Raw genomic sequence first — 24998 nt, 5'->3', positions numbered from 1 at the left:
GAAAACACATGTCAGGATGCATGAGCTTGCATATAAATATAAAATGAAACACTATAAAGTTATTTTAAATGCACATTGGAACTGTCTGTATTATGTATTATTACGTCTTAAGAAAACTGCTAACCTGAGACTCCTTTTGGTTATCAGGATTTCACTAAAATTTCAACGACAAGAAGGCCAGCTGTGATCAGAGTACAAATTTTTTGTTCGCTAAACGACCCATCCTCCCTCTCCCCTCCCTATCCCCTCTCCCTCCTCATCGCCTCCGCCTCCACAGCTGCGAGTCTTCAAGCTGGCCAAGTCGTGGCCCACCCTCAACATGCTGATCAAGATCATCGGCAACTCGGTGGGCGCCCTGGGGAACCTGACCCTGGTGCTGGCCATCATCGTCTTCATCTTCGCCGTGGTGGGCATGCAGCTCTTCGGCAAGAGCTACAAGGACTGCGTGTGCAAGATCGCCGTGGACTGCAAGCTGCCGCGCTGGCACATGAACGACTTCTTCCACTCGTTCCTCATCGTGTTCCGCGTGCTCTGCGGCGAGTGGATCGAGACCATGTGGGACTGCATGGAGGTGGCGGGCCAGGGCATGTGCCTCATCGTCTTCATGATGGTCATGGTCATCGGCAACCTGGTGGTGAGTGCAACCGTAATAATAATTAGTTTTATATAGCGCCTTTCTCACACTCAAGGTCGCTGTGCACGCACACGGAGAAAAAACACCAGCAAAACAAACAAAACAAAACCAGTGAACATGATTGTATGAGGGGCACAAGGAGGATTACCGAGTTTTGAATATCATGTAGTGCGTTGTGGGACAACGGTCTGCTCTTCCTATCTCCTGAAACTTGACCGATCTTATTGTTTAAATTAGAATTAATTAATTAATTATTGGTTGTAAGTCGAAAATCAACTGAAATGAATGAAATAAGGTCATTTCACCCTCACACAGCTTTTTTCCTCATTTAGTGTTTCCTCCCATCAGTGGCCATCCCTCAGGTTTACTGACCCTCCCTCATGAACAGTGCCCTCCCTCATCCCCTCCCCGTGTTCCCTCTCCCCCCGCCAGGTTCTGAACCTCTTCCTTGCCTTGCTGCTGAGCTCGTTCAGCGCCGACAACCTGGCAGCGACGGACGACGACGGCGAGCTGAACAACCTGCAGATCTCGGTGATCCGCATCAAGAAGGGCATCGCCTGGTTCAAGGCCAAGGTGCGCGTGCTCATGGCCAGCCTGCTGAAGAAGCCCCCTCAGACGGACGAGCAGAAGCCCCTGGACGACATGTACGACAAGAAGCTCAACTGCATCGCCAACCACACCGGCGTGGACATCAACCGCGAGCTGGACTACGTCAAGAACGGCAACGGCACCACCAGCGGCATCGGCAGCAGCGTGGGGAAGTACATGATCGACGAGGACCACATGTCCTTCATCCACAACCCCAACCTCACCGTATGCGTGCCCATCGCCGTGGGAGAGTCGGACTTTGAGAACCTCAACACGGAGGACTTCAGCAGCGAGTCGGAGAACGAGAACAGCAAAGAGGTCGGTTGGAGAATGGAGATGACTCTGGGGGTGTTTTATAGTTTGCCTGGTCAGCCGTTGACCTGGGGGATTGTTGTTGTTTGCAGTGTGAGATGAGTTAGCGTGACATGCAAACACAGACATGCGCACGTGTTCATATGGAGGTTGTTGTGGCTGCTGTTGTTGTTATGTTACACTACTATAAGCTACTAGTGCCAGCTGCAATCTGTATCCTCCTGCAGAATATTAAAAGCTGCACAGCCAAGACACACGCACGAACACTTACACACACACACACACGCCCACTTACACACACGGTAACTTCATTACACGATAGACTCATCTAGGGTGGAAGTACTGGCTGAGAGGGTAGCTTAAGTGGCTATCTGCCAACCTTGTTCTTTCTGACCCTATCAGAGACACTCAGAGAGCCAGAGATGCTCTGCTATTTGATAATAGGTTCTTCTTGGGATTGAGGTTCACACCAATGTTGTAACTTGTGCTCGGGATTGTCAATGCAATTATTAGGTTGTCATTCCTAAGATTATTCCACCGATTTTTTAAATCGTGGATTAACAAAGATTGATAGCGAGGATGCCAAACATGATATTGTATAACATCATAGGAGCTTTATGGACATTAGATTAATCAGATTACACTCATGATAGTGTACATTTGAGAGGTTTGGGATAATGTAATTACCCCGTCCTTTAAACGAAGCCCATTAGGAAATGGTCATTTTGAAACAGGCTTTTATAGCATGTTGGTGTGTATTCTGTTTGTGTGTGTGTCTGTGTCTGTGTATTTCGCTCTGGGCTCTTTGGCTTTTTGGATGGATGCATTCATTTACGTGTGTCTGTGTGTTCATGTGTGTGAACGCCATCAGATGGACGACACCAGTTCGTCTGAGGGCAGCACCATCGACATCAAGCCAGATGTTGTGGAGGAGGTTGTGGTGGAGACTGTGGAGGAGTACTTGGATCCAGATGCCTGTTGGACAGATGGTAGGAACTAGGAAGCATGACTCCTTTAACCTTAATTACGTTCACCACACAGCACCATACAGCCCCTGAGGGTTCACACACACACACACACACACACACACACACACACACACACACACACACACACACACACACACACACACACACACACACACACACACACACACACACACACACACACACACGTAATGTATGTTATTACATTACATACAGACATAAATTAAGAGTAATGTGTGTGTGTGTGTGTGTGTGTGGGGGGGGGGGTTGGGGGGGTGTCTGTGTCTGTGTAGACCTTACTATATGTGTGTATGTGTATTTAACATGTCTCCCTCCTCAGCTTGCGTGGCGAAGTACAAGTGCTGTGACGTGCCAATCACCCACGGGTGGGGCAAGCCCTGGTGGTTCCTGAGGAAGACCTGCTACCTGATCGTGGAGCACAACTGGTTCGAGACCCTCATCATCTTCATGATCCTGCTCAGCAGTGGAGCCCTGGTGAGAGAGACACATCCACACAGCTCAACACAAGATTTGTGTTCACGTCTTTTGGCTTTTATCTTTTTGTGTTCTGTGTTTTGTTTTTATAATCATACAAACACACATTTCTCAGTGTTATTATATTATGATAATAGATGATAATGTTGAATCATCGTATCATAAAACATGAAATCCAGTCAAGCTTCGTGTTTTCACATTAACGGGTTAGAATGGGTATATCACGGTTATGTACTGATAGTGTGTGTTATATACTGCTATGTATCTCAGCAGTATTCGATATGTGATGAAAACATGACTCTCAATAAACGTCCCTTTGTGGCTGAAATGAAACGGGCTGGTCTGTGCTGTGATAAATTGCCCCTCTGAGGCCCTGTGCTGTCTGGGGGGGGTGGGGGTGGTGGTAGGCTGGCAGGATCAGTGCTTGGTGATTAATGGACTCAACCATTTATCAAAACCGGGGTGGGGGGATCTTTCTATTCCTGGTGATACAGAGAACCGTATTGGCACGTCGAATGCTACTAAAGTAAGAATGTGTCGTGCCTTGGCTGTTCACAAAGATATTAATCAAGCTGTGTGTGTGTGTCGTAGTGTGCGTGGGAGTGTGTCAGTTTGTGTGTAGGTGTGCGTGAGTTTGTGCTTGTGTGTTTGTGCTTGTGTGGTTGCTGCAAATCATTGCTAGTAATCAGCACCCAATTGATCTGTATTGCTGCACACGTGTCATTCAGTTGAAATGTAAATCATCAGCCTGCTACGTACGTTCCCACCTAACTGACGCACGCCTGCCTCCCCCCCCCCCCCCCGTCCAGGCCTTCGAGGACGTGTACATCGAGCAGAGGAAGACCATCCGGATCATTCTGGAGTACGCGGACAGGGTGTTCACCTACATCTTCATCCTGGAGATGCTGCTGAAGTGGGTGGCCTACGGGTTTGTCAAGTACTTCACCAACGCCTGGTGTTGGTTGGACTTCTTCATTGTAGATGTAAGTGCAGCTCCTCTGTCCCTCGGTGTTGTGTGTGTCATAGTGTAGACAGTGAGAGGGATCCTTAGTCCTGCCCTAACCACACCCTGGTCCAAAAGCAACACAATGGACCCATCTGTCTGTGTCCACCTATCTATCTTTCCGTCTGTTTGTCCTCCTATCTATCTATCTGTCAATCTATCGATCTATCAATCGATCGATCTGTCTGTCTGTCTGTCTGTCTGTCTGTCTGTCTGTCTGTCTGTCTGTCTGTCTGTCTGTCTGTCTGTCTGTCTGTCTGTCTGTCTGTCTGTCTGTCTGTCTTGCCTGTTTCTTCATCTGTCTGTCTCTTCATTTATCAACCTCATATCATTTGTGAATCGGTCCATCTGTGTGTCTGACTGTTGCTCTTTTCTGTCTTTTTCTCTGTATTTTTACTTCACAAAAACATTGTGGAGCGTACGTCTCTGTCTATAAATCCCATTTCCTCTGTAGTTGCCCCTTGGGTGTGGTTAGAGAGAGACAGATCAGAACAGTGCCAGCAAATCAGAACAGCTAAACGAATGGACTGCGTCGGGGTCAGCAGACGTGGTGGTAGACGCAGGTGTTTAAAGCTCCTGTCTTGAAGAGCAAACAGATCGACATGACTTTACAAAGAGCCTGTCGACCTGAAGGGCCTACACCACGTCTGTGATCACCTTTCACAGTTCATCCACAATTGAAACGGGAAACCTTATACTTGATTCTTGTCAAGTCTGAGATGCCTCAATATGAACAGTGATTTCCTGCTTGTGAACCCAGCGATGCTCCGTTTTCAATGTAAAACCACAAGCAAGGAACGGCCAAGTCAGACCCCTGCCCCCCTCCACCCCATCCCCGACTATTGTATTACCAATGAGGGTAAAACAAGCGATTCAAATTTGAACCCAGGCTGTGTTGCCCATGCATCAAATTAGAATTGGCCAATCAATAACCAGGCTTATTGATGCCTGAAACATATTCAAGGCATTCTCAGCACTACTATTAGACGATGTGGGAAAGTGTTGCTGTGTGAAGCCGTCTACTGCCCTGTGTGTGTTTTTAAACTGTCACACCGTGCCTTGTGTCCTCTCTCTCTCTCCATGTACTTTCTCTGATCCTTGTGTACGGAATATCACACCCAGGGACATTCTTCCTTCTGTCCTCACGCCTCGTTAGACTTAACGGAAAAAAGTTTAACTGACAACATGAAAATATAAATTAAAATTGTACTTTTACCGTAAGGATACTCCTATAAGACAGAAGAAAGGACCAAAGTCCAATCTCTTTCTGTTTGTCTTTGTCAAGGTCGTTTAGGACCATTTTAGGCTTGATGGATCTGGGTCAACATCTAAGATCTAAGGTCACGAGCGGATGGTGGAAGAATTTCCCTGAGTTGATGCCTTGTCCTTGAACTAATCTCCTTTCTGCAGCATCCGACTCCTCAGGCAGATAGCTGTGAGTGGACCCCCCTGCCCAGTGGCCTGTGAGGGTTGTGTTGATGCGCTACGAGATTCACTGTGCTTAGTATGTACAGGTCTGCAGTCGTTTGGAGCCTTGATTAAAAAACGGGAATAGCAATATATGACTCTACGTTCAGCCTGTAGTCTCTGAACAAGATTGAGCTTGTTAAATATTTAACAAGCTGAATCAATCCTGAACCATATTGCACTGATCCATCTTATCTTCCAAAATGGCTGACTGAAATATGGAGTATGTCATCCCCGGGCCTATTACTGCACCATCCCCCCCCCAACACCCAACACATACACCTGCACAACAAGCCTAAAGCTCATACCAGTGACCAAGTCACTCACTGCTGTCGGCTGACGTTGTGGAATCTCGTGGGAAAGCGCATTGCGTTACTGTACTCTCCCCAAACAGTGAACGACCCTCTTCCTCCCTACCCCATCCCCTTTCTCATTCCTTGTTGAAAGTGGAACCTGAGGAATGTGGTTTTAATGTGCTGAGATGTAATGATGGTGGGTGACATGCGGCCTTCGGTAAGTATGGTCTTCACGAGGGCTCCCCCTAAAAAAGAAAATCCCCCCCTCTGAAAGATGTGTTGGTTGAGTCCGGGTTGTGTCGTGGCCTGCCTGTGCCCCTTCTGTCCTTGTTCTGTCGTGGGGTGAAACCATGTGTGTGGATTCCGAAGGGGGGGAGGGCACCATCATTCAACCAGCGTTTTCCCTCTTTGTGTGATTGTTTTCCCGCTCATACTTCTTGTTTATTTGTATATTTGTGTTATGAATATTATTTTTATTTTTTCGTGATCTTCATAACAAAATGTTGTTCTGTGATCTATATGGCAACCTATGACCACATATATTGCCATATACATCTTAAATATGCAAATGACACATTTATTGTATATTTCATTATTTTGAATAGTTATATCAGATCTTGTTTTGGCTAGAGTAATCAAACCATTTTACTTGTATGATAAATTCTTGTTGTTGAAAACAGAAGGAAAAAAGTAATCATGACAAAGCTATCGTAAAACAACTACCACGGCATTTCTTACTATGATGTGAGAACTACCGTCCTTCATTCATTCCTATCTTTTTTTCACTCAGATTATCGCATTGTTTTGTTTTGTGTTCTTGTTCTTGTTGTTTACTTTAATCTTTGATTTAGTTCTGTTTCTGTTTGGGTTTTTGTGGCGTCGCCGTCATGGGATCACAGCCCCAGATGTCATTGACCTTGCAGAGCTCTGTGAGCCGGACCATGAGGCCACTGAGGCCCCTACCACACAGAGGGGGGCCCCGGGGGAAGGCTCCCCCAATGGGTGGGCAGTCTCCAAAGGGTCAGGCTAAAGGTGACAATAACCTTCACCCCTCACCCCTTCCCAACTCCCATATACTTTACTGTAGCTGAAGGCAAAATCCTTATTTTACGTTCTCCCTGTCGTGCTGGTCAACCACCTCGCCCTCCATCCTCCAGGAATTATACAGAGAGACACATCTCTATCTAACGCACAGGAGTTCATGGAGAGCTTGCGATAAGACTAAGTCAACCGTCAAATCCATGTGCATATACTTCTTCCAAAGCCAGTTCGAGACGAGGTTCGAAACGTTTGACTCCACAATTGGACCACTGAAAATAAGGCTTTTGTTGTCGTCGCTGACACTGTGATGCTGGTCAAAATTAAGATTTTGCCTGTTCCTCCCTCTGTGACTATGGTAAGCTTTGAATGTTGTGTATCCATTGCGGTGAGATTGACCAGTAAGTGTCAGTGGCTGGTTACAGGTGCTTTTACATGTGTTATCTGTTTTAATTATACCTTATACTGAGGACCCGATGCTCCCCCTTCCACAGTACAGACAGGCTGACGGGTGTAGTGAAAATGGAACAAGAATGATTGAATCTAGACACAAGCTGGTGATTCATTAACTGTGAATGGTGATTCATCTTCATTCCAATCTGGGCCATTTCAGCTGCATCTTTAATGAGTAGAACCAAGCTAAGGGAGAGCAAGAAAAACAAACCAGACAAACAAACAAGTGCAATACATGCCAGGTGATGCCAATGGCCAGTGATCTCTTTCACCTAGTTTTAACATCATTGTTAGCTTGTTAGCATAGCCACTCCTCTGCCGCTGTAAACTTTTTCATGATTCAAACCCAAGAAGACCTATGAAGGATTATATGGATAATACTTTTAACTCGTTTGTAACACACACGATTTGGGATTATTTGGCAGCTTTTGAGATCAGACCAGGTTTTAGTCCACAGTACTGTAGTAGAGTAGAGTCACTATAGTCTGAGGAGCCATCCAAAAGCTAGCTTGGCAAACAATGTCATTTCTACCACCTAGTTGTTCGAATCAGAGCTGGAACAGGGGTTTACTTACACTTGAACCCTACATTCTTACGGCAAACTTTAAATGGATAGCAGGATCCAGCCTCTTCCTCCATCTCCGGGGTGGCTAACAGCCGTCTCCTGCTTATCTGACATGGCTCCATTAGCGCCAGTGAGTCAGAGACAGACCTTGACTGGGTGAGTCACTCCCATGGTGAGCCATGGGGCAGGACGCTGAGTGCCGCTCAGCGATCACACCTCAGCCCTTGTACTTTGAACCCCCTTGTCACCTGTGAAGCAATAATAATGTAACTCTCAGCTAGAAAGCCCCACAATATACCAAAACAAACTAGGCCCGGTGCTATTCCTGATTTGAACGTGGTTGTTTAGCAGCCTTGGCCGTCATAGCACACTCCTCATACTAATGGCTGTCATAAGTGCTAGGGGTAGCACCGGTTTCTACAAAATGGAGTGCTCTTGTTACTGTTTACTGTGTGTGTACTGTACAACTGTGTGTGACCTGTCCTTGACTTGAGTGCTATTCCATCCTTCCACTGGAGTCCAGTATCCATATAAGTCGTTGGTTTATCCTATCCTCCCTCCTTGTTTATGAATACCTTTTAAATGATTTTGCTTTTGTTACCGTGGCTCCTCCGCTTGATTCCAACTGCTGTGTGATCTTATAATGTGTCAAACAAAACATGAAAAACAAAAAAGGTCGAATGATGTGTTCATGTTTATCTGTACTCTTTCTCTTAGGTTCCATTAGTTTGTCTGTCTTAAATTGTTTGGGATTTAATGCCTCAAGCCGGGGGCCACACGGAGAGACAGAGTTTGAGGGGCAAGGGTAAGGCTCTCAAGTCTGTTGGGTTTTTATCAACTTCTCCAGGGTAACATCTCTCCTCCAACCCCTCCCACAACTCCTCCTCCTCCTCCCAAGCTCCACCAGTCCCCCCTTGTCCGTTTGATGTACTAAAAATACGAGTAGCAAACTTCTCTGCCTAATTTATCATCTGTTTGTGTTTTATCTCTCTATCTATCTATCTATCCCTTGTTATATCTCTCTCTCCTTCTCTCCCTCTCAACCGCCAAGTTTCTTTGCAGGTATCAAAGGACTTTTCACGTCTGGTCTGTCCCTAATTAACAGACAAGCACTGCCCATCTCCGACTGCTAACACAAACAAGAAAAACCCTGACACACCTAAAACCTATACTAAACACTGACCTTTTTCCTCAATGTATATCCATGTATAAATCCCATATTATACATGGGTATACATAGATGTGTGTGTGTGTGTGTGTGTGTGTGTGTGTGTGTGTGTGTGTGTGTGTGTGTGTGTAGGCCTACCTGTGTGTTTGTGTATGGGCAGCAAGTCACTGCCCATGCCAGGGGAGCCACCGTCTCTCTCTTCCCTAGTGAATAATATTCTCTTATCCTCTAACGGCTTGGAACCTTTTTTGCTTCTCTCTGTTTTTGTATAGGTGTCTATAGTCAGCCTTGTAGCTAATGCGCTGGGCTACTCCGATCTAGGGCCCATTAAATCACTCAGGACACTAAGGGCCTTGAGACCCCTCAGAGCCTTGTCACGTTTTGAAGGGATGAGGGTAAGATCCAAACCTAAGCAGCTGAACCTTCCGCATGCCCATCATACAGTTTAAAGCATGCTAGAACTGATTTGTGTAGAAAACCAAGCAGAACCAAATACAAAGTCGCCCACATCATTGTTGGGGTGGGGGCAGGGATTTGGCAGAGAAAAGAAACGAGAACGGAAAATTCCAGAGACAGGAAGTCATCTTTTCATACCAGATCATTTTCCCATGCCTCTCGACATTCCTAAAGAAAACACAAAACCGTCATGATGCAGCTGTGATATTGAATAATGCCATTTAGGTTGCCAGCCACTTTATCAATTGAAAAAATATAATTGACAGATAATCAACCCAAGATATACAATGCTGCCTCATCACATAATAAGAACCTAGATTTGTTTTCTATGCAACGTTTTATTTGAGATTTTTTAATTGGCAAAAGTTAGTTACTGCAATGTGGTTTTATGCTAGGAAACACTGACTCGAATGTCGTAGAGCGTTTAAACAAGTTCCGGTCAGTTCTGTACAGCTGCTTTTAAATGAGAGCCCCACCTAACCCTTCACCTGCCCCCTGCTCCCCCATCTCTCTCCCCCCTCACACCATCTTCCAATGCCTCTAGCACAGAGAACAACCAGCAGGTGCCATGGAACCACAGTGCAAAACACCGCTCACCAGTCACACCAAAACTCTGCAGAATCAACATCCAGCGTGTCTCCACGGCAGCGACTGTCAGATTGATGATTGATCCTCAGTGTGACTGGTGGCGGCGAGAGATTGTGTCTGGTTGTTCTCACCTGTAGTCTCTCTTTCTCTCCTCCCATCTCATATCTTTCAACGCCACGCTCAACTTCAACCCTCCGACACTTTCCCTCATACCCTCCCTCTCGCTCTCTCTTTCTCCCTCGCCTCCCCCCAATGCCTCCACTACTCAATCCATCCTGACTCTGCCGGGAAAGAGAGTGTCTAGGGTGTATCTGCATCAGGGGCTTCTGACAGAAACCACACAATACACAGTGCTGTGGGTTTGGTTTTGGAGGAACATATTTGCTAAGCTTCTGCTGAAGGACCCGTGCTTGGGTCTGTGAAATCTCGACTGAGCGACTGACTCGGGGTCCTATTCATTATAGCAGGATGTTTGGGGTGACTCCAGAGTTGAACAAACTTATCTCATTATTTGAGCATTGGGAACAAAGTCCAAGCAGGCGGGAACAGCGCTGTAAAAATAATGTACTGTGCTTGGCTCAGAAGCAGAAGCTTAGGAAATATAATAGGCTGCCATTTCACACGGTAGGCTGGCCTTTCTGGTCTCATGTCACTGCACCCTGCGGCGCGCACAGCCGGTCCTGGCTCCCTGCTGCCTTCACCTCCCACGGGAACCTGGGAGGCAACCAAGGGCCGGTGGGGCTCTGCTGTCCTGACCCCACAATGGCTTGTAGCTTAGCTAGTGCAGCGGCATTCAGGGAGCCACAGACGTTTTGGTACTTTTTGAAAAATAACGTCCCAAAAATGACCAGCATGTGAAGAATGTTGAGTCAAGTGCTTTAACATCCTTGAGATTCAATAGTTCACTGGATGTCAATTTGAAACTTAAATCTGACTTATATTCAGCGGCTAAAATGGCAGATTTACAAACTTATTGCCAATATGATCAAGGAACATTCTGCCACCAAACCCCGTTTTGCAGCGATGGATAGCGTTTTCCTTCAGTCTTTATCATTACGTTAAACAAATCTGAAATGATGCCGTGATTATGAAGCATAAAAAGTACTTGACTGGTCAAAACAACAAAGTTATCTTTGGGGATGTCCATTACTGTACATCTGATGGTATGGGACATACTAGTAGCTCTAGGAATTAGGTCATTCATTGGGTGCATGTGGTATAGCAGGTGAAGGTGCCCCAGTCATTCAAGATTAATTAAAAGGAGAAATTAAAATCTTGTCGTACCATTTTACAAACAGCTATGTTCATCGATTTAACTAGCCATTCAGTTTTAACAGATGATGAAAGATAATGGAACAAAACAATAAATAAATAATTAGGGAAATGCTTGAATAGAGTGAGGACATGTAATAACATTTTTACTTGCGTTGTATGGCATGATTATACACTGAGGCCCATGTAACTCAATTACAGTGATAGGGAGGAACCAGCTGGTCATTTTATGCTCAGTTCTGCTTCCTTTTAATGTACCTTTCAGGAAATGGTCTGTACAACAGCCATTCAGCCATTAAATATTTGAGACATTTCCAATGCTCTGTTGTCTCTTCAACCTTACACAGATAAATAAGAAAATAAAGACCGTAATACCGCGCAACATTGTCTTGTCGATTTTAATCAATTCCAACACATATAAGCCGCACTGATGTGCCATTGATGGCGTATCAAACTCAACCATTAGCTATTTATTTATTTCTCTCCTCTGATTTCCCTATCTATCTATTTACAAGCAGTTCTTGGGGTTGCACAGTGCAATGATACATGCATGTAATATCTGATTAAGCACTTGTTAAAGCCATTTTCCCTCTTTTCTACGAATGCAAATCCAAATTCGAATGCATCTTTTAGATAAGAAACCTATTGTCTTACAGCAAGCAGTCATTCTCTCAGCCTATACTGATTAAATATCCTGCACAGTACAGCACAGAATAACATAACGGTTAACTGCCATCAAGTATATTCTGCACCGTTTAAAAAAATTTTTAGTTCTGAAGTTGTTTGCCATAGTCAGAACAAGCGATAACCCCTGCACCCACCTTGATTACAGTTCTTCTTAATATTCTCTACACAGCAGTCACTATGTTCTAATGCCTACATGCCACGCTCACCACAGCGGTTCCAACAGGATTAGTGCTACACCCTGAGAGCTTTTGCTGTGTACGAGCTGAGAGAATCCTGTGCAGAGCACCCCCAGACCATTGTGCGAAGTCTGCGTAAAAAGAGGAGGGAAAATGGCTCCACACCGTAGTCTGCCGCAGCAGAACAGACATGCATGCTCAGCTGCCTGCCTGTGAGCGGCTGGCCCGGCCTGCATTAGCCCAGTGCAGATCGGCCCAAACAGAGCTGACCAGCACCGGGATAGCTAAGGTCTAGGGTGGGTGGATCATCATAGCCGTGTGGGGTGATGTATCCTGGTGTAGTCTGTTGTATTGATTTTGTTTTGTTTTGGGGGATGATTGTATTGGGATTAGTGTAATCATTTTACCCAGGGGCTGGGTAAATGGACACTGCATACTGCTATGGATATACTTAAACAAACATGTGTTCATGTAAATATAGTGTGTGTTTGTGAGTATGTCAGAAAAAGTGTGAAAGACCCCATGTATGTGCTCGCGTACATACATACCGCTTGAGAATCCCGGCTCGTCCGCATACCCGGTGTGCGCGTGTCTGTGTGTGCGCGAGCGTGTGTGTACGTGAGCATGCATGCTAATGCGTGAATATTCCCGAGGCCCATCCAGCTCCTTGCTTAATCAGATCAAAGAGCGTCTTAGAGTCACATCAGTGCTGCTCTAATTAGAACGGGACTGATGAAGATCTCCTCTCTTCTCAGCTTCCACGCTGTACTGGTACAGAGCAGAGTCTACCAGCTCAATACGGCCTCACAGAGTCGAAATCGACTCATGAAGTGTCAGACCCTAGACCAACCGTAGACAAACTCAGCAGCACTCAGTGGGACACCGTAGCAGTATGCAGTGGTGCTTTTGATTAGAGTAGGGGTGTTGGGTTGGTGATGTTGGGTCTTCATGGCCTCATACTGTGTCTGTCTCGTTCTCACCCCTGGTCCGGTCTAGGTGGTAGTCAACGCGCTGGTGGGAGCCATCCCCTCCATTATGAATGTGTTGCTGGTGTGCCTCATCTTTTGGCTGATTTTCAGTATCATGGGGGTCAACCTCTTCGCCGGAAAGTATTACTACTGTTTCAACCAGACGTCAGAGGAGATGTTCTCCGACAAAGTGGTCAACAACAAGACAGAGTGCTTCGCCCTCATCAATGACAACTACACAGAGGTCAGGTGGAAGAATGTCAAGATCAACTTTGACAATGTGGGGGCAGGCTACCTGGCCTTGCTGCAAGTGGTGAGAATCCCCTCTCTCTCTCTCTCTCTCTCTGTTTTCTGTTTCTTTTCACTTTCTCTTACTTCTCTGTCTCTTCCGATTCTTCCTACATCCCATTTTTCAGGCCAGGCCATTTTGTTGTCTTCCTTGTTTTGTTTTCTGTGCTTGACTAATGTTGAACTTTCCCCATTGGTTGGATTTAGAAGATTGTATTGCTTTGTTTTTCTGTGTATATGATACATATTTCTGTTTTTTCTGCACTGTTTGTCTACATCTCCTTTATCCATTCACAAGCTTCAATACAGGATACATACTGGTATTTTTTGGTTTGAGTTTAATTATTTTCTTGTAAACCATTTGGATTTTCTATTTTTAATGAATTGTGATATTGTTTGGTATTTTTGGGCTTGTGTGCATACATCTACTAATGCATATTTCTGTTTTTTAAGGCCACATTTAAAGGATGGATGGACATTATGTACGCAGCGGTGGATTCAAGACAGGTACAGCCTTTTTGTCGTTGAGTAGTGAAACCGTTTTGATTTATTACGTTTCAAGTATTGTTATTTTATCCTTAAGTCTTTAGATGAACAGTATCCATTACAACACTTGTATTCTCTTTCAGGTGGAAAGCCAGCCCATCTATGAAGACAACATCTACATGTACATCTACTTTGTCATCTTCATCATCTTTGGCTCCTTCTTCACCCTCAATCTCTTCATTGGTGTGATCATTGACAACTTCAACCAACAGAAGAAAAAGATAAGCTACTTTCTAAAAGATTCTCAGTTTGGTCAGAGCTATTTATCGGATTGTAACCAAGTTTGTTTGTGTGACCCTTTACTTTGGAGGTCAGGATATCTTCATGACAGAGGAACAGAAGAAGTACTACAACGCTATGAAAAAGCTGGGATCGAAAAAGCCACAAAAACCTATTCCCCGGCCGCAGGTACATTACGCCATGACTCGGTTATTGATTGAGCCACTCCTTGCTTTTAGTGGTAGCAATGCTCTACAACAAGGTACTAATGTACCATTAAGAAGGCTCATTGCTCACATTTGTCAAACTGACCAGCGCAAGCCCTTGGTCGGTGGATCGTAACATGCAAACTTGTGTTTTGTGTTTCCCCCCTCTCAGAACAAGATCCAGGGCATGGTGTTTGACTTTGTGACACAGCAGGTGTTCGACATCTCCATCATGATCCTCATCTGCCTTAACATGGTCACCATGATGGTGGAGACAGACGACCAATCGGACGAAACAGAGTTAGTCCTGTACTGGGTCAACTTTATCTTCATCGTGGTCTTCACCACAGAGTTTGTGCTGAAGCTCTTTGCCCTGCGCCATTACTACTTCACCAACGGGTGGAACATATTCGACGTAGTGGTGGTCATCCTGTCTATTGTTGGTAAGTATCGACGGGGTAGGAGGCACGTTTCCTCTGAAACGTGGAAATCTGGCAATTCAAATGATTGGAATCTTCCATTATACTTTCATTACACACTAAAACGTGAACATGAGAGACTGTTTGAATGTGTTTTTACCCATTTCTCATCCATCCCTCTCTGCCTCCCTTAGGTATGTTCCTGGCGGAGATCATCGAGAAGTACTTTGTATCACCGACTCTGTTCAGGGTCATCAGGTTGGCTCGAATCGGCCGCATCCTCCGTCTAATCAAAGGAGCAAAGGGGATTCGAACTTTACTTTTCGCCCTGATGATGTCCTTGCCCGCCCTGTTCAACATCGGCCTCCTGCTCTTCCTGGTCATGTTCATCTTCTCCATCTTTGGCATGTCTAACTTTGGCTACGTGAAACACGGGGCCGGCATAGACGACCTGTACAACTTTGAGACGTTCGGCAACAGCATGATCTGCCTGTTCATGATCACCACCTCGGCGGGCTGGGACGGCCTCCTGCTGCCCATCCTCAACTACCCCCCGGACTGCGACCCCACCCTGGAGAACCCGGGCACCTCGGTGAAGGGCGACTGCGGCAACCCCTCGGTGGGCATCTTCTTCTTCGTCATGTACATCATCATCTCCTTCCTGATCGTGGTCAACATGTACATCGCCATCATCCTGGAGAACTTCAGCGTGGCCACGGAGGAGAGCGCCGACCCGCTGAGCGAGGACGACTTTGAGACCTTCTACGAGATCTGGGAGAAGTTCGACCCCACCGCCTCGCAGTTCATCACCTTCGCCAAGCTGGGGGACTTTGCAGACGCGCTGGAGCACCCGCTGCGCGTGCCCAAGCCCAACACCATCGAGCTGATCGCCATGGACCTACCCATGGTGAGCGGCGACCGCATCCACTGCCTGGACATCCTGTTCGCCTTCACCAAGCGCGTGCTGGGCGACAGCGGTGAGCTGGACATGCTGCGGCAGCAGATGGAGGAGCGCTTCGTGGCGGCCAACCCGTCCAAGGTGTCCTACGAGCCCATCACCACCACCATGCGGCGGAGGCAGGAGGACGTGTCGGCCAGGATCATCCAGAACGCCTTCCGCGTGCACCTTATCCGGCGGGGCATCATCTTCAAGAGGTTCCCCTTCGCCATCAACAGGCTGGAGAACGGCGGGAACAACCAGGAGAAGAAGGAGAGCACCCCCTCCACGGCCTCGCTGCCGTCCTACGACAGCGTGACCAAACCCGACAAGGAGAAGCCGGAGGAGAACGAGGACAAGGCGGGGCGGAAGGAGAAGAACAAAAACCAAAAAGACGAGCGGGAATCCAAGTGTTAGGGTTCATCGGCGGCCCTTAATCCTAGAAACAAACAGAGGAACAGATGAAACTCTGAGCCCAAACCCCATGAAGATTGAAAAAATGTTTGAATTTACAATTAAAGATCAATAAATTGAAAAAAAAAACACACAAAAAATGTTTACAGACTTGCAGACACTGACGCAGATTCCGACGTCAGTGGCAAACGAACCAAACCCAATCCGTTTACCATGGAACTCTGCTGCATAGGGACCATGACATGAGGAGCCCACGGAACAGATAAGGACTTTAAGTGTGCCAGCCAATGGCACGCTCTCAAACACACACACACACACACACACACACACACACACACACACACACACACACACACACACACACACACGCACACACTTCTTTGGGGACCAACTACCAAGGGACAGAAATCTCTGCTACATCCCTGCCACCACCAAGTGTGGACTCCACCTCCCCCTTCCCCCCAGCAGCTAAGATCTGCCATTATAGAATCTGTTCCGGAAGATTCCATAAGAACTGTGTTAACAGTCTGCGTTCCTTTCGCTAAGTTTACGTCCTTTGTCAATGAAGAGTGAAAAAGAAAATGGTCGAAGAAAGTGATGATTAAAGGAACCACAGGGGAAAGTAGCGGGAGAGCCAGAGCAAGTTAACCAACCATCACCATTTTGCATTGTTTGTGCTGAAGCTTCTGGCATCTTTACATTGCGTCAGCAGCAAAAAAAAAAAGATTACATTCAGCCCATGTCACAAGTCTTTCCATCCCCTTTGTTATACTGACATCGAAGAAGACATTTTCTACATGGGCTTTCACACTGAGCGGGTAGGGGGGTCATGGTCACTTTTTGACTTGGGTTGAAGAGGATTTGTTTGAACAGAGTAGCGGATAACTAGTTATTGTGCTCGTTCAATGCCTCGAAATGACTTGCATGAAGGCATGTTTTGATCAGGAATCATGCATGAGTAATCATAGTCTGCAAGACACATAATATTCCCAGAACACTTCCGTGGCTTTGCGGATACGTTGGAGACGGACACTGACTGGGAACTATCAATGGCCGATAGTGATGACGGATTATATGAAGTTTATATCAGAACATAAGTATATCGAGATAGAATATTGGGAGGTGAGAGAGAAAAAGGTTTGAGGTGTGATCGGGATGGCTAACAGACGTACGGGACGTAAGGAAGCACGAATACAAAGTTGTTAGGTTTCATTTTTTGCTGCTCTTTATTTCTGACATTAAATGCATTTAGAAAGCATTCGGGGCTGCATATCTTCGCTTTGAGGATGTATAGAGCTTTGGGTGGCCACCTAAGCTGATCCATACCAAATCCAGGTTTTACTTACTTTAGTTCTCCGCGTTCAACAGTCATTTGCTTGACTTGTTACTATGGCAATAAGCTGGTGATGTCAAAAGCAATGCCTCATGCCAACCCATGTTTGGCATTAGTGAGGGTATGCTGTGTCTGTGTTGATTAGTTTGGTAACCCTCTGATGGTTTCTAGACAGGAAAGGGATTATGTTAGAGAAGGGGGGGGGTGTTTGTCTGTGTGTGTGTGTGTGTGTGTGTGTGTGTGTGTGTGTGTGTGTGTGCGTGCGTGTGTGCCTGTGTAGACACACATTGGGGGTGAGGGGGTTATTAAAAAAAATAATCTCTAGGTAGATACAGAAAGTATATGTTACTAAACTCTTTCTTGAAACTTCCTGTTGTTGGTGTTAGTTCGCTGTTTGGATTTGGCTTTGAGTCATATGTTAACAAGACACATTGAGTAAGAGATTAAAAGGTTTGATGGAGTCCCTTCTCTGACGTTTGGCTTACTTAGCAGAGTGGGAAAGATCCAAAGGAAAGCCCTTGTTATGAAACGACGGTTTGGTAGACAGACGAGTGAAGGGACGGCGTGTTCTGTCACCACTAGAGCAGAGGAAGCCCTGATTGATGTGTGCGGTATCACGTCGAGGTAAACAGAGGATCAATATTTCAGCACCAAGGGTCGATAAGACCCTTGGCAGCGTTTCAGACTGCCAAGTGAACAGAGAGCAAGCGAAGACAGGCTCAGCAGCCCCGAGTCAGGAACCGGCTTGGTCTGAGTGAGTGCTGAAAGTCCCATGTGTGTCAGTGTATCATTGTGCTATTGTGGGACCTCTTTAACACTGTGTGTGGTGTTGGACCCAGGCTCGCACCATTTTATTTTATTTTTCTTTACTTTGGTTTATTTTTTTTTAACTCCATGCACTCGTTGACTTTCTCCACCGACATCGCTCACTTCTGTTCCCGAAACTGCACTCAGCGTCAGGTGAGGAAAACTCCAGGGGTCAACAGCAGCAGTGCTCAATGTTGACGCAACTACCGTCGAAAGCACCACTCGCGACTCTTTTTCATATAAAGGAAAAAAAACACAGAAAAACACAGAGCTGATCGGCGTCCAGTCATAGGTGATACTCAACTGCCTCCTTATAAGGTGTATACCTAGCCAATGTTTGGTCTTTTTTTTGACTGTTTTTGGTTTGGGTGGGTTTTTTTCTACACAGGAGTGATGGTCCTATTACAAACGGCTGAGCTGGACATAAAAATCCAAGACAGCCAAAGTCGCACCACTGACTGCCCTTTGGTGTGTTTAACACTGCCTGTACCAGAACCCCCTGTGTGGTAGTAATAAGGATAAGGATAAGGATTATACTGGCTAAGGTTCGTTTACAATAGGAGCTCTCCAAAATCAGTTTGGCTGACACACCCTGAAACCAAATACATTCCCGACGAAAGAAACAGGCGGAGCGAAGTATCTCCACTATCTTAACTTCGAACTCACGTTCATCTTGGATGTATTGTTTTAGAGTGATACGTTCATACATACACACAGAAAAATAAATTTTAAAAAACATGCAAAAAAAGAACTATATGTACAGTGCAGGCTATGATGTAAATGGCACAATCGCTGAAAAGAATGAACTTTTTGAGAGAAAGCTATAAATACTGTACTATATTCTTTTATTTTATCGGCATGCTTTGTTGTGTTTTTTTTGTAAATATGGAATTTTAAAAAGCTACTACTAATAATCAAAAAAATGAATAACAACAATAATATAGAATGGCTTCCGACTATGCCCTTTGTCACATTTGTTACCTTTTGGATTTTTTGAGACACTTTTCACTTTGTTGACGGAAATTGAATGATATATAGATATTATATAAAACAAAAAGATATATACATGTATACATATATGTCTATATGTATATACTTTCAACAGAAGAACACTGTCACATTTTAATTTGTGTGCAACACGTTCAATAGCTGTCTAACACCGGTTGGTTTGGCAACCCTTCTATGTCGGAGAACTGATCATGTGCAATGTTCCTGGAGCTGCCTGCTATGGATTGTAGCCCGATCGTGACTGAAAAAGGATTTTGTTACCAGCACATTTCTCACTTACTGTCATATCTCTCTCTCTCTCTCTCTCTCTCTCTCTCTCTCTCTCTCTGTCTCTCTCTCTCACCTGCACCGAATATATACACACGCACACACACACAGCACCAGTCTAGGATACGAGACTATACCCTTCTCTTTTCCTTCCCTTACAACCTTTCCTAAGCTTATCACTACCAAGAGGAGGTCAGTTGGTGTTGCTGACGCATCGGAATTACACGGTCCCTAGCCTGGGGGCCAATCGTGTACACTGCCATACAGAAACACACACACACACACACACACACACACATACACACACACACACACACACACACACACACACACACACACACACACACACAGTTCACGATGCATATGTAACAAACTTCTTGCTTCTCTTTCACGCTGTTCTTTTTATTTGTTTTACTTTTTTTTTGTGTTGTATTCACTCAATGGCATGTGCCTTTTTCTGCTTTTTCTGCAAAATTTGGACGACGATGCCACGTTTCTGAAGAAGAAATTAAAGACTGTTTCAAAACTGGAAGGTGTGGGAGGAGGGGGGCTAGTGGCAGTTGACAGGTTGCAAGATGGAGAAGAACATTCCACGAGGAGTCAGAAAATGTACGTAAGGATCAGCGAGCCTCACTCCACTTCATCATGACGTTCAACAGTGTTTGTCGTGAACAGAAGAAAAAACAACCGAATCAAACAAGATGTACTGTTCTTTGTGCTATGCGTGTCACCCACTTCGCTTGTGAAAAAGCAGCTTGCCTTCTATATTTATGTTCTTTACATCTGAAATTTTATTTTTGTATTAATACATGATTATAGGATTCATTTTTTCTTTTCTTTTTTTTAGCATGGTTTATTATGTGCTTTTTTTCTGTTCATATTTTTCATTTTGCTGAAGATTTTCGAGAAAAAGTGCTTTCAATCTATTGTTATCATTTGACACCGAGATAAAAGAGGATATACAGTACAATATGATGGTGTGTTGCACAACCACTTGGACTCTTAGTAAGAACTTATGAAAGATTGTCTTCATTTGAGCACGAACCTTTTTATTACCAATAAAGCAGCCTTCCAGTTACAACCCCTGTGTGCTGGTCAATTTTTAACACAATCTTCAAAGAATCGAAAAAGTTCCTTTCCCCAAACAGTTCATACTGAAAAGGGTCTGATCCCCTCTGGCATTTCTGGGAAACACGTCTTATCCAGTAGTATGGCTTTGTGTACAAACTAAAGATACCACATGAAAGTGGTGGGTAACCATTTTGTAATATTGACTGCTTGTGCTTGGAGTGGATTATGGTCCATTTGACATGGGGCTGAGTGGCGCTGCGGTAAACAACGTGCTGCTCCAGGGAAGCCTTTCAAACGTAATGGACCTATTGAATTTGTTAAAAGGCCCCATGTTAGCATAGACGATCAGCCCTCCTCCATGCACGCATTGTGTCTCGCTGTCCATCTGTACACTAAAGCGTTTTCATTTTTCTGTGGTCCCCGCAAAGGTATGGCCCGAGGTTGTAATATCCCCCCCCCCCCCCCCCCCCCCAATCCTCTCTAGCCCATGTCTGAATAGGACTGTGGTTGGCTTTTTTTGTGAGGGGGAGGAGGTATTGAGTGCAACCCCCCCTTACCACCACCACCAACCCCCTGACCCCACCCAATCATTTGCTTTGAGGTGGATTGGGGAGGAGGGGGGAGTTGGGGGGTTTGTGAATGGAGTTAGACCCTTTTTTTCCTTGAGACTCTGGAGATGCTGGAAAAATGTCTCATATAGCTCGCTCCGCTCAAATGTGTCGTGATGTGAATAGATCATAGCATATTTGGGTATACAGACCCTCCCTTTCTTCAGCCCCCCTCCCCCTCCCGTACCATTTTATTTTCACCCTGATGGAATATTCACTGTATCACGCTCTCTGTCTGTGTCTCTGTCTCTCTCTCGTCACATGACAGATCACATCGCTGCATGCTCCTTCTCTCTCCCCGGATTGAAACACGGACACACCTCTTTCTATTACCTGCACGGGATTCGTTTTCATCCAAATTCACCTTTGAATTGCGCTTCCGCGTGGAGCATAGATGTTTACCGTCACTCTGACGGTTGTTTCACTCGATTACCTTCGACCGAGATGCCTTTGAAGAGGTGTAGGGCGGTGGAGATGATGTGCGAACGACGGAATGGAGGGGGAGGGAAGGAGAGAGAGAGAGAGAGAGAGAGAGAGAGAGAGAGAGAGAGAGATATAACAGAAAGAGAGGGAGGGTGGTAGAGCACTGCAGTGCAGATAAATGAATGCAGCAGTCGAGGCTGAGTCAGCAGCACACTCCCAGTATGTCTCCCAGTACCTATCAGTCCGCGCCCATCCACGGAATTGGCGGCTGCCCGGCGCGCGCGCGCGCAAGCCCCCCCTCCCCCCGCAGACGCGGGGGCTTTACCGAAACAGCCAGATTCCCGAGTGATCGATTGGAATCCAAACGTGACCCTTCATCCAAGAAAACAATGACCTGCAGAGGCGAAGTCCGGTCTCAGCCAGAAACACGGCCTCTGCAGTTGGTGCTGATAACAGCTGCGCGGATAGATTCAGCGACGGACAAAAGCCAAACCATCTTTATGTGCAGAGAGCAGCATTGCATTTCTCGACCTAAATCGGAGACAGCCACACCTACAATACCCCCTCTCATCCCCTCCCCCCCACCCCCCTCCCATCCTCTCACACTCACCCAAATCCTCCCCTCTCCCTCTGGATTTATTTTTGCCATATGTTTTAATAAGTCATCTAAGACATCTAACAAACTTTAAATATTCATATTTGGAAAAAAAAGGAAAACGACATATTCAAAAGGACCAAAAGCTGTCGAGTAAATGTTCGTACTAGCCTAAGGTCGTTTATTAAAGTAATGCATTACGTTCTCCAATAGGCTACAATTAAATATTGGTTTCTCCCATTTACTAAAATCGTAGCCTACATCGTGTTTCCCTCCACTGCATTCGTTCCTGCAGCCCTGCCGGCAAACGCCAAACACCCCGAATGTGTGTCTTCGCAAGCGGTACAAAGGGTGAATCACGACGATTCTAAACCCTTCAATAACTCTCAGCTGCTGGGATCAGAGGGATCCTTCAACATTGCACCTGTTCACTCCCTTTCTCCCCATCTCCTCCCCTCTCTCTCTCTCCCTACTCCTCCCCTCCTTCCCTGATCATCCCCCCTCCCCCAGTAAGCCAGAGTGTACCGGGAGGACACAAACAGGGTCCCCTCATCCCATAAATGGCCAGGAGCCAGGGGCTTCCACCGTACCGGAGGATCGCTTCACAACCACACGACATACATTTCTCAAGAGGAAACAAGTCACACATGCACGCAAGCGCACACCCTTACCCCCCACTCTCTGATAAGCGCCCTGTCTTAGCAAATCCCAGAATAAACATTTCTGATAGATTTCCGACGTATTGTAGAGTGGTATGGTGCATTATTTTAATTTGTATTGAGAGTTTAAGCATTCGCGTCTATTATTTATTGTTTGAGAATTAACTAAGGCAAGCAGATGTACACGCCATTTCTGGACTTTCAATCGAACGTGATTTGAGGGTTTTGAATTTTTATTTATATGACAACACTGCCATCCAGTGGTTTCATAGCCACAAGTCAAAACCTCGTTGATAATGTTTAAATATAGTGCATCGATAAGGACATCGTCTTCTCTTTGACTTAGAGTTAACAAACAGTTAAATTTGCTTCATTTTATTTTTCAACATAAAACAAGAGTCAAATGGGAAACAAGAACTGGGTCATTCTTATGAAATACAAAACATGACTGCAACAGTCCAGCCCATGATCAAGTAGTTCCAGACCATCGATAGTTAAAACAAACAAATAAACAGCACATATTTGTTTAAAATATTTGGACAGAATAAAAACATCTACACCTAAACTTTTCTAAATAAAAATGCTAAGATCTCAAACTCAGGCAGGAGTGAGGATTGAATCACATTGTCTTTCTCTTTCTACAATTAAACCGGAAAAGTCTTTGACATCATTATGTCACTATCTAAGTAAGACAATTATTGTTGACGTAAGCCTATAGAGATTTGGAATCTGTGTGTGTGTATGTGTGTGTGTGTGTGTCTGTGTGTGTGTGTGTGTGTGTGTGTGTGTGTGTGTGTGTCTGTTTGTGTGAGTGTGCATATGTGTGTGTGAGTGGGAATGTGTTTGTGCATAGTTGTGAGTTTTAATGTGAATGTGTGTGTGTGTGTGTGTGTGTGTGTGTGTGTGTGTGTGTGTGTGTGTGTGTGTGTGTGTGTGTGTGTGTGTGTGTGTGCCGTCCTGTCCCCTGTTGGTTGACTTGGTGCTGTGCTGCTCTATGCGTCCACTACCAGGGACTGTTTTTCATCCCATCTGCATGTCAAACAAACAAGAGCAGAAGATCAAATGAGAAATCCAGCCAATGCACATCCAACATTTCTCCCTCACATATGTCACAGATTAACTTGTCCTGTTGAGACCTTTGTCCCCTATGCAACCTATTGACGTGAGGCAGACAAGAGCCGTTCTCCAGAAGAGGAAAGGCTGAGCACACTTTCCCATGTATTTCCATGTACTCTCCAACTTGCCTTTCAACTCCCCCCACGCGAGAGTTGCTGGTCAGCCACTCTACAAAGTCCTTCGCCTTGATCTTGTCCAGATAGTGGGTGAAGTCATTGGTGAAGGTTCCATCGGCGTGCCTTTTGAAGTTCTTGATGATGTTCTGTCCTTTTTCAATCTCGTATGTATGCCACACAGTGCTGCAAAGAAACAGGGTTTGCGCGTGTAGTAATTTACTCCATTTAACTCTTTTAAGACAAACCAAAACTTGATAAAAAAATAATTAGTTTTAAATTGTTGAAATTTGGTAAAGCCATAGTCCATGATTATTTTTGTATTTTTAATCAAACTGCTTAAACAGTGAGACTGAATTCAGAGTAATAGGGAGTAGCATTTTAAGGAATGGACTACCTGGAATGTCTGCTTTTGTCCAAAACCCTCTCCAAACTGCCCGGACAGAGCACTAGCAACAGCACAACCCAAGCAGTGAGACACATGCCTGAAGAGCAAACAAATGCTAACATTAATTCGGCAGTGAAAATGCTAAATTAAATTGCAAATCACATCTGAACACAACTCACCGTGGGAGGATCTTGCAGTCGTCGGATGAAGCATCGTGTAGCGCATGCTGTGTGTGGAGCCTGTCAACAGAAGAGCACTGCGCTGAGGAGTGTAGACCTGAGGAGATGGCTCTGGATGTGTACGGCTTGGGAGAAACAATGGGTCCCTTTGGGTACTTTATATTGTGCTGATGTGTGAGAGGCAGGTCACCTCACTCACCTGGTGATCCCCTTCGTCATTACTGGGTGTCTGGACAGTGGATGAAATGGT

At 45.4% G+C, this 24998-nt stretch overlaps 1 protein-coding gene across 1 annotated transcript in view; it reads left to right on the top strand.

Annotated features, from left to right (window-relative positions):
* Positions 1-16184, top strand: part of scn8aa (sodium channel, voltage gated, type VIII, alpha subunit a) — a gene marked incomplete at both ends in the record, with an annotated part of 39038 nt that extends 22854 nt beyond the window's left edge. The window contains 12 exons of the mRNA XM_079742343.1: positions 278-634; positions 1067-1540; positions 2406-2523; positions 2861-3015; positions 3825-3998; positions 9278-9400; positions 13181-13465; positions 13894-13947; positions 14070-14238; positions 14285-14394; positions 14584-14854; positions 15025-16184. Of these exons, the coding sequence (XP_079598469.1) occupies positions 278-634; positions 1067-1540; positions 2406-2523; positions 2861-3015; positions 3825-3998; positions 9278-9400; positions 13181-13465; positions 13894-13947; positions 14070-14238; positions 14285-14394; positions 14584-14854; positions 15025-16184 (3450 nt within the window). The remainder of the gene's footprint in view (positions 1-277; positions 635-1066; positions 1541-2405; positions 2524-2860; positions 3016-3824; positions 3999-9277; positions 9401-13180; positions 13466-13893; positions 13948-14069; positions 14239-14284; positions 14395-14583; positions 14855-15024) is intronic.
* Positions 16185-24998: the final 8814 nt, after the last annotated feature.

Source organism: Pollachius pollachius, assembly GCF_949987615.1.
Source record: "Pollachius pollachius genome assembly, chromosome: 8".
Taxonomy (NCBI): Eukaryota; Metazoa; Chordata; class Actinopteri; order Gadiformes; family Gadidae; genus Pollachius; species Pollachius pollachius.
Note: the sequence above shows the minus strand (reverse complement) of the source record. Positions and strands in the feature narration are given on the sequence as shown.